Genomic DNA, 10,549 nt, shown 5'->3' on the forward strand with positions numbered 1-10,549 from the left:
CAACACAAAACCATAGTAAGGTTAAAAAATACTAAAAAGCTCTTCTTGTTTATAGAAACTGCCTTAGTTTACACCTTATTGTCATATCTAAATATTTATGGCTAATAAATTGAGATCAGATAAGAAAAATTTTGTTACCATCCAAACTTAAAAACTGTATTGTTGTCTCTTTCAGCAAACCTTTGTGATGCACCACAGTGATGAAGGAAGCTGAAGAACAATCAGAGATGCTCAGCAGCGGGTTCACAGTGATGGTGCTATAGCCTGCTCAGCCAATCACACTCTGGTATGTAAATGAGACAGGAGAGCACGTCTGCTGATTGGTCCTCCCCAGACTTGCCATTGCCCTCAACAACAGGCTCTCTTCCTTGTTGTTGTTGTGCCATCACTGAGGTCCTGTGTGTGGGGGCACAGGGAGGAGCCGAGTGCCTCTTTCTATAGGCTGCTTCACAGCGGTGGGGAGTCGAGGAGGAAGAGGCTGAGAGGAAGAGAAGAGCGAGTGGGTGGGATCTAGACCCAGGCTGGAGTAGAGCATCCCTGACCGCGGCTCGGCTAACGGCTAGAGAAGCGTCTCCAGACTGATGCTGAGTCAGGTACAGGTGGAGTCACATCCTGTTTGGCTTGGACCCTCCAGAAATCATGGAGGAGCTGGAACATACCTGTCCACTGCCACGAACGGTGAGATATGTGTTTTGTTCTCGTCGAGGGCATCTGTGAACCGTTGAGAATCACTTTCTCTTTGTTTTCAGTCTGTGTTTATCTGTTTTTGTATTTTGTGCTGCTGTCTGAGTGATGTTGAGCTTGTGAAACTGCAGTTAAAGTGAGCTGTTTTGGACTGACTATCTGGGTGTTGTTCATAATGCTGCTTTCAATCCTCTGTTTTTAAGTGTGAGAGCCAGCGCTTTTGTGGGATGGTGCTGAGCTAATGTTACAGACACCATCCACATTGCATTTATCAGCAGGTTGCCCTTCTGTGATGTTGCTCCTCCTCCTCACCTTGTACAGAATTCTGGGAAAGGTCTCCAGCATCCTTTGAAACACCGTCTCCGTTGCTATGGGAATGAATCATGCATTGCTCCGTGGATATTTTTCCTCCAATGAGTAATCAGATATCACACACCTACATTGCATTGGATATGTAAATCATATGTACCAGCTGGGTCTGTTGTGAAGATGCTCTCACTGGGCATTTCCTGAACAGACAGATGGTCACTATTGTACCAAAGGTCACTGGAAGGTTAATCCAGAAATTATTTTGTAACATTTCTGTAATGTGTTCGGCTCAGAATGCATTTAAATAGCATCTGTTGCCTCGGCTCACATGTTTACTAAAACAGAAGAGTAGTTGTCACATTAGGAAGATGCCACAAGGGTGATTTAAGTAACTGTAAGGTTTTAAAGGGACAGTTCCCCCCAAAATGAAAATTCTGTCATCATTTAGTCACCCTCATGTTGTTCCAATCTGTATGAGTTTCTTTCTTCTGTTGAACACAAACAAAGATATTTTGAAGAATGTAAAAAAGAGAAATCCAAGGCACTCTTCTTCAAAATAATTTAAAAAGCCTTTATTATATTGACTATTTCATGATAGAAAATTTAAAAGACATGGGAAGAAGCAACCCACGCGTAGTGGCGCAAAACGCCGCCTTCACACCCTGAAGAAGGCGTTTTGCGTCGCTACGCGTCGCTACGCGTGGGTTGCTTCTTCCCATGTCTTTTAAATTTTCTATCATGAAATAGTCAATATAATAAAGAACATGCATTTGTATTCCCGACCCCAAAGAGCACCTTTAAATATCTCATTGAACTCCCTGAGCACCCTGGAATTTTTTTGTCTTTCCAAGATATTTTAAGGTAGGTTGATGACTTGATTGACTTCCATAGTTAGGTATTCATACAGGTTTGGATCAGCATTAGTAAATGATGACAAAATGTTAATTTTGAACACAATAAAAGCACAAATTCATTGGTCTGATATTGTGTGTTACCTTTTTAAATTGTTGTTGTCTAATGAATTATTTTACTCTTTAAATTAAGCAAAAACCCTTTAGATATAATATAAAATATTATTATTTGAAGTGGACAATATTAAGCAAAAACCCATTAAAGGTAATATAATATAATATAAAATTTGAAATGGTAAAATATTTTATTCAACATAATGTTGTTTTTAAACAAGAATATTTTATAGTTTTAAAGTTTTGCTGTTGGGAACAATAAAATCATCTTTCAATAGTTTGATATTTTTGTACCTTTTCCATTTTTGTTATTTCATGAATTTAGCATATATTATATATACACATGTACTAGCTATTATATAATAATATAAAGCATACTTGACAGTGTTTTTAAAAAGATAATATTTCCCAATTCAAAAATTATTTCTATATAGAAAATTGACTTAAGCTTTAAATACATTTTTTGATAACAAACCCTCATTCTCAACCATATAGAATGCGAGTAGTGTCCTTCTGCAATTGTAGACTGAAAAACAGCACAAAAAATTAAATATCCCTACCCTGCCATACATTGAAATGCCAGTTCAGAACCATGTGTTGTCACAGTGTCTGTAGGCCTATTGTTCTCGGTTTGTTATAAGCCACAAAGAGGTTTCAATAGATTGAAATATATCCGTGTTATGTATGTCTGTGTATATCTCCCACTTTGTGCTGCTGTGGAGGAATGATTTGTCTTAAGTCAGTGACATTGGAGAACCCTCTACTGGACAAATCAATATCCGCTGTAAAGAGGCTGTTACACAGATTGTCTTGCAATCAATACGTCAGATAATAACCTCTATTCATACAAAAAGGAAAACATTTTTGAGAAAGGTAAATAGGATATTATGTCAAAAGGATCTAGGCTTGTTTAAACAGTATTTTATTTGGGAAGCTGCAATGTCTATTTATTTCTCATCATTTCTGTCGAATCAATGCATTCTTCAATCTTCTCTGCAGACTCTTATAGAGCCAGCCATATTTACCCCGGAGACGAGTTGTGAGTGTCGGGCTCCACACGAGAAGCTGACGGTAGAGCAAGCTCGACTCGGAACGCCTGGTCAGTCTACTTTCCCTGTTCAGTTTTCATAAAACGGAACAGCAAGTCAAAATATTACCTTTGTAATAAGACCAATCCTGTTAGCCTATAACCTAAAAAAATGTAATATGCTAGTTTTGTAAAGTACAAGACACTCAAGATCTTAAATATAAAGCTGGTAACTTCATTCATTATATCTTGATTACTTGTATAATCACAATAAAATAAACAATATCAAACCAAACCAAATACACACACACAACCATTCAAACTTTTGGGGGTTAGTAAGACTTTTTTAAAGGGGTCATATGTTGCGATTTCAACTTTTCCTTTCTCTTTGGAGTGTTACAAGCTGTTCGTGCATAGTTATGATCCTTGAAGTTGCAAAGACTAAAGTCTCAAAACCAAAGATATATTCTTTATAAAAGTTAAGACTCTACCACGTCCCCCTAAAATGGCTCATTCAAACATGCCCCCACATGTCTACGTCACAGTGTGGGGAGATTTGCAAAACACCTCCCAAACGTATACGTAATGAAAGAAGGCGTAACTATTATTCTCGCTATAGTATTGTTGTTCTGGGAGCGCTGTGTTTCTTTTGTGAAAGCGAAACTACTTTGTTTGGGCTTCCAAAAGAGGACACAACTAGAAATCAGTGGTTAAGTTGTATTTACAACACTGTTCCAGAAACAGTTCAACCCAAATATTAGAGTGTGTGCAGCGCATTTTACGGAGGACTATTTCCTGAACCTGGCAGAGTAGCCTGCCAGCTATGCTCAAAGGGCTGTTTCTATAAAGTGAGGCAATTCCAACTTTGCAAGGACAGTCTCTTCTGACTCACAGCCTGTAAGCACGTTTTCTTATTTAAAGAATTTGCCACTGACTATTCAAATGCGAGTTTGGGGCAGTGTAGAGTAGTGCTTGTTGTTTTTCGTTTCTCCGATCAGAAATGCAGAAATGGTAATGTTTACGCGATGCAACGCGACACGTAAAAAGACAGTACAAGTCATTATAATCAGTAATTATGTCCCCACTGTATGCAACAAATAATGGGCATACCATTTCCGTCTCACGCTTGAAGTATTCGGCCAATCACAACGCACTGGATAGCTGGCCAATCAGAGCACGCCTCGCTTCTCAGAACGATGAGCTTTGTAAAAATCGGCACGTTTCAGAAAGGCGGAGCATAGAGGGGCAACAATAATGTACAGTATATTGGCCTAATGGTTAGAGAGTCGGACTCGTAATCCAAAGGTTGCGGGTTCGAGTCTCAGGCCGGCAGGGATTGTAGGTGGGGGGAGTGAATGTCCAGCGCTCTCTCCACCCTCAATACCACGACTGAGGTGCCCTTGAGCAAGGCACCGAACCCCCAACTGCTCCCCGGGCGCCGCAGCATAAATGGCTGCCCACTGCTCCGGGTGTGTGTTCACGGTGTGTGTGTGTTCACTGCTGTGTGTGTGCACGTTGGATGGGTTAAATGCAGAGCACAAATTCCAAGTATGGGTCACTATACTTGGCTGAATGTCACTTCACATTAAATAAACGCATTGCAATACACAAAATAATGTTCTTTTTAGCAACGTCATATGACCCCTTTAAAGAAATTAATACTTTTAATACTTCGTTCTTTTGAACAGTTTATTCTTCAAACTAACCAAATATTTTTGAGTGGTATATACTGTATATTAACATTTGTAAGTAAAATAATTTGCCCAATATATTAATACATGCAATACATGATGAGGACATGATGTTCAATTGTACTGTATAATTATTGGCACAATCCAAAGACAAGCAAGACTTTAAAATCCAAAGTAGTTGATTTACTAAGGAGTGACAAAAACACATTATAAACCGACGTGTAAGTGTGTAAAATTTTAAACATTTGCAAGTACTTTTCTGGTAAAGAACAAGTTTAGTTGTATCTTTTGGACCCATTTCACAAATCCCATCAAACATTGAGGAGTTAAGCTACTTAAACTGATCCCGTATCAGTGTCAGAGGAAAACGCAGTGCTTGTAGGATAGTCCACCGCTGGGACCGGACCCAGCAAGACTAGATTCAGGGATTCCCTTTTCATTCTGTGACCCAGTTTCTCACTGTCACTGCTTCCAAAGCTCTCACATACCAGACTTCTGCTGGCCAATGATTACTGAGCTCTGGAGAAGAGACAAAAGGAGAAAGGGTGAATGGTTTTTGATGTTCTTCAAGGACATAAAAATAGACTATTTTAAGTTTGTGAACGTAAAACTATGAGGGGGAAAAAGGGAGTAGTTGCAAATAATGGTGTTGCCAACATATGTTTTACTCTGTTTTGGCAAGAATTTTGACAAACAACATTTTTAAATTTTTGAGAAAAAAAGTATCTTATGCTCACCGAGGCTGCATTTATTGATAACAAATACAGTAAAAAATATTGAAATATTATTACAATTTAAAACAACTGTTTTCTATTTTAATACATAATTTATTCCTGTGACGCAAAGCTGAATTTTCAGAATCATTACTCCAGTCTTCAGTGTCACGAGCCTTCAGAAATCATAATATGCTGATTTAATGCTCAAGAATCATTAATTATTACCAATTTTGACTTAGTATTTTTGGGAAAACTGTAATACCTTTTTTATTCAGGATTTTTTTGAAAAGAAAGTTCGAAAGAACAGCATTTATTTGAAATAGAAGCGTTTGTAACATTCTAAATAACTTTACTGAGCAAGTGTAGCTACTTGCTGTAAAAAAGTATTAAATTCTTAAAAAAAAAAAAAAAAAGACTGACCCAACAGTATGACCCAAAATTTTCAACAGTATAAAGTGACCTACTTTTTTGTGTTTTTGTTTCTGTAAATGATTTCTAAAAGTGTCATGAATTTTCCATTCTCAGTGGACCGGCCGGTGCGAATCTATGCAGATGGCATCTTCGATCTTTTTCATTCTGGTCATGCTCGTGCCCTGATGCAGGCTAAGAATCTGTTCCCTAACGCCTACCTTATAGTCGGAGGTATAGACACGTTTAATTTACTGATCCAAACTTTGCAATATACCTGTAGATGCTGAATTCTAACTGATAAAAATATGTATGTGTGTGTTAAGTATGCAGTGATGAACTCACTCACAAGTACAAGGGCTTCACTGTAATGACAGAAGACGAGCGGTACGAGGCATTGAGACACTGCCGCTACGTTGATGAGATTTTGCGCGATGCACCCTGGACTCTGACCCAAGAGTTTTTAGAAAAACACAAGGTCAGTTATTTGGTCACATCCTAGCAGAGTACTGTCCGTAACCATTATTCCCTGCGGTTAACCCTGTGGTTCGTATTCTCTAGATCGACTTTGTGGCGCATGACGACATCCCATACTCCTCGGCTGGATCTGAGGACGTGTACAAGCATATTAAGGAGGCAGGTAAAGAAAAGCGGCTTTCGCTTAAGAACATGTGTGTGTTTGTGTTTCAGACCAAAGCTAACATGTGTGAGTGTCTCAGGTATGTTTGTGCCCACTAAAAGGACAGAGGGGATCTCAACGTCTGACCTGATCACCCGGATAGTGAAAGACTATGACGTGTATGCTAGACGCAACTTACAGAGGGGCTACACCGCTAAAGAACTGAATGTCAGTTATATTAATGTAAGTAAATGAAGGATTCTCAAATGTATGCTCTGTGTGTTTTGCTTCAATTTTGCTGACCAGTTGTTCTGTTACCTGACAAACAGATATTTTCTGAACTTTGAATTTTCTTGTAGTTTAAGTTAAATTACTAAAATAACTAAAATTAAAATGTAATAAATATAGATATATTTAAAAAACTAATAAAAATGACAAAACAAAAAAAACATTATAACCTTAAATATACATTAAAACAAACAAAAAAATAGATATTTTAAAAATATAAATTTTTAAATATATATATATAAAAAAAAAAGACAAAACACACAAAAACATTAAAAAAAATCTCATTCAAAACATTAGGAAACAAATAAGAAAATAAATTATACTAAAATAACACTTGCCTCTGAAATAAATTGATAAAACATATTTGCCTTAACAATAATTCAGATTTTTTTTTATTATACATAATTAAAATTTAATTAGAAAATAAATGTATTTCAGAAATAAAACATGCTCATCATAGAACTGATGTATTTAAGTCACTGTATGTACAAGCTTTGTTTTAAATGTAGTTTTGAAAAAATAATAGATTAAAAAACACATACCAAAAACATAAATGTTGCATAATTTGACCTGTAAATAAAATCACATTCATTTTTTTTTCCATTAAAACTATCCTGATTTACTTTGAAGAATGTCAAACATAAAATAAAATGTGTTTTGAATAACATTTAGCATTGACATTAAAAAAATTAACAAACTCTTTTTGGACAGGAAAAGAAGTACCGTCTGCAGAATCAGGTGGACAAGATGAAAGAGAAGGTGAAGACAGTAGAGGAGAAGTCCAAGCATTTTGTGTATAAAGTGGAAGAGAAGAGCCATGATCTTATCCAGAAGTGGGAGGAGAAATCACGGGAGTTCATTGGGAACTTCCTGGAGCTCTTTGGTCCAGACGGGACATGGGTAAGCAAGTATATAAGGTAGAGTATATGTATACAAAAGAAAAACATGTAGTCTGTGAAAAATTGACACATTTTTGAATATGCGCTTTTCACTTTTACCAGAAGCAGATGTTTCAGGAACGTAGTGGACGTATGATCCAGGCGTTTTCTCCACGCGGCTCACCCAGCAGCAGCCCACCAAGGGACTTTTCCCCATCCCGCTCTCCGTCACCTCCATCCCGCTGGGCCATGCCCCGAACCTCACCGCCCTCGTCCCCGAAGGGCGCCTCGGCCTCCATCAGCAGCATGAGCGAAGGCGACGAGTATGAGAAGTGAGGAATAAACCATCACACACATAATAGACTGCACTTTACCCACAAACACACACATTAGCAGCGATGACAGGTCAGCTACCCTCATGGGAAAATGTTAAGTACTGTATACAGCACAGGGTTGTTGAAGTCCTGTTTAGTTATGCTGATATTACAGCAAATATTTGAAATCCATCGCAGCCCTGAACAGATCCTGGGGGGGGGGGGGGGGGGGGGGGGTCACTGAATCAAATGCGGCCACTGTTAGTGTCTTTTCTTTGCACATCCTATGTGTTGTTTTAGCACCCAAATCAATAAAAAAAGAGCATCAACAGGAATGAGCAATATCGGTATTATAATGGTTATTGGCCGATATATTGAAATGTTCATGCTTGTACAATTGTTTGGTTTGCCGTATTTTTTCAATTAGAATACTTTTGTCATCTTTAAACCCACTTTTAATTTAATAAGTGTTTTTACCAATTTCCAAAATAATGATACATTTGTCTTGATTCTTTTTCATATTTAATTTTAATATCTGACATTTATCAGTTGTCGGCCATAACAAGAAAAAAATATTGGCTTGTTTTAATATTGGTGCAACCCCACGAATTTGGTAATAACACAAAAGTGGGCAATAAAAAGTGTGGTTAGTGAAATAGATAATTTTTTGCACTGATATATTGTGGACAAAAGTGGCGCAACTTTTGTGAATTCGCCCTGAAGTTTTAAGAGGATGAGGACTGATTCTGAAGTCTATTTCTCAGGTCTGACTGAAACATTGGGACTGTCCTACTGTAACATACTGTATGTACATCAATCCCTGTTTATTGTTCTCAAAAAAATGATGTCTGATCCACCTCATGAATGTGTAACAGCGCACACATGAGGAGGCCGCTAGCATTCACTGAGCTGTCTGTGCATGAATGTGTTTAGTTCTCATTAATAGTCATTATCCTGTGTGTTACTGCAGCCTTAACCTCAAAATAGAGCAATTTATTTGCAAATACATGACACAATCAAGAAATGTCAAAAATGTCTTAAGAATAATACATCCAAAAGGTCTAGTGGATTTTAGATAAATGGTAATAAAATGAACAGAAACTAAGAGATTAAAAATGAATTGATGGACTGGAGTCGTGTGGATTATGATGATGTTTTTTATCAGCTGTTTGGACTCTCATTCTGACGGCACCCATTAACTGATCCATTGGTGAGCAAGTGATGTAATGCTGAGTTTCTCCAAATCTTTTGCAATAAAGAAACAAACTCATCTACATCTATGATGGTCTGCGGGTGAGTAAATGTTCAGCAAAGTTTCATTTTGGGGTGAAGTATTCCTTAAAATCTTTGCTGCTCAATCTACCAGCCCCACATCATGTAATGTCCTCCTGTCTTGTCTAGGTATGTCATGAAATGTATTCCAGAGCCACGTCAATTTACATAATCTGCACTCTGTAAAAATGGTCTTTTTGTTTGTATATTGTTTTCTTTTACATTAAAACTTGCTTAAAATGTAAATAATAAACTGAGAAACAAAACATTTGTCAGCTCCGAGATTCATTACAAATTCATGAACACATATTGATGGTAGTACTGGAAGATCTCTTTATTGTTCTTCTTTTATAGGTACTTCAGATGGAATGTCTAGATCAATATTGTCATTATGATGATTTACGTGTCAGCGGTACACAAAATCATCTAACACATTTTGTATGTTTGGAACAGCATTTATCTATAAGCAGTGGTGTTTAACTCATAACAAAAAGAAACAAGCCCAAAACACTAATAGTATCACAAAATGCCCATTTTGCAGATACAAGATGGTTGGATGACAACACTAAAATATCAGGTAAGAGTTTTCACTGCAGGTAAACAGATTCTCCTAATGTGTTGAACATTAACACACCGTATGCATGCAAAAACGAGAGTATACTGGCAAAATCAACGACTATTTGAGCTTGATGACGATACACAAGGCCATGAAGGCTTGTTTTCACAGGAAAATGCTTGCATACTTCAGTCTGCTCTTCTGAATGCTTGGAGTTCAAGGAATCAAAGTGCATTCTTCATTGACTTAATTGAACATAAAAACTAACAAACCATATAACAAATATTTTAAAATAAATACTGAAATCTACACTTCAATAACATGAGTAAGGTACTATACGTCATTAAAAATGTTCCCTTGAGGTCTCACAAGACCCCCCAAACACAACACAAACCAGCAGATGTCACTGAATCAAATGCGGCCACTGTTAGTGTCTTTTCTTTGCACATCCTATGTGTTGTTTTAGCACCCAAATCAATAAAAAAAGAGCATCAACAGGAATGAGCAATATCGGTATTATAATGGTTATTGGCCGATATATTGAAATGTTCATGCTTGTACAATTGTTTGGTTTGCCGTATTTTTTCAATTAGAATACTTTTGTCATCTTTAAACCCACTTTTAATTTAATAAGTGTTTTTACCAATTTCCAAAATAATGATACATTTGTCTTGATTCTTTTTCATATTTAATTTTAATATCTGACATTTATCAGTTGTCGGCCATAACAAGAAAAAAATATTGGCTTGTTTTAATATTGGTGCAACCCCACGAATTTGGTAATAACACAAAAGTGGGCAATAAAAAGTGTGGTTAGTGAAA

General features: G+C 37.0%; 1 protein-coding gene across 1 annotated transcript; it reads left to right on the plus strand.

The window, feature by feature from the left end:
* The first annotated feature begins 332 nt into the window (after window positions 1-332).
* LOC306864715 (choline-phosphate cytidylyltransferase B-like) lies at window positions 333-9,429 on the plus strand. Its single transcript, XM_079408907.1, has 8 exons — window positions 333-678; window positions 2,958-3,057; window positions 5,918-6,034; window positions 6,127-6,278; window positions 6,362-6,440; window positions 6,520-6,662; window positions 7,419-7,607; window positions 7,709-9,429. Exons 1-8 carry the CDS (start codon window positions 640-642, stop codon window positions 7,919-7,921), a joined length of 1,032 nt encoding a protein of 343 aa, XP_079265033.1. The 5' UTR covers window positions 333-639; the 3' UTR covers window positions 7,922-9,429.
* The last annotated feature ends 1,120 nt before the right edge of the window (window positions 9,430-10,549 follow it).

Source organism: Barbus barbus (assembly GCF_936440315.1).
Source record: "Barbus barbus genome assembly, chromosome: 46".
Classification (NCBI taxonomy): Eukaryota; Metazoa; Chordata; class Actinopteri; order Cypriniformes; family Cyprinidae; genus Barbus; species Barbus barbus.

What these genes read in the sequence shown, in the direction of transcription:
- LOC306864715 (XM_079408907.1), top strand. Translation starts at nt 640, where the DNA reads ATGGAGGAGCTGGAACATACCTGTCCACTGCCACGAACG. An exon ending in CGCCTACCTTATAGTCGGAG is followed by an intron (nt 6,035 to 6,126) that starts GTATAGACACGT and finishes GTGTGTGTTAAG; the next exon opens with TATGCAGTGATGAACTCACT. An exon ending in CAAGCATATTAAGGAGGCAG is followed by an intron (nt 6,441 to 6,519) that starts GTAAAGAAAAGC and finishes TGAGTGTCTCAG; the next exon opens with GTATGTTTGTGCCCACTAAA.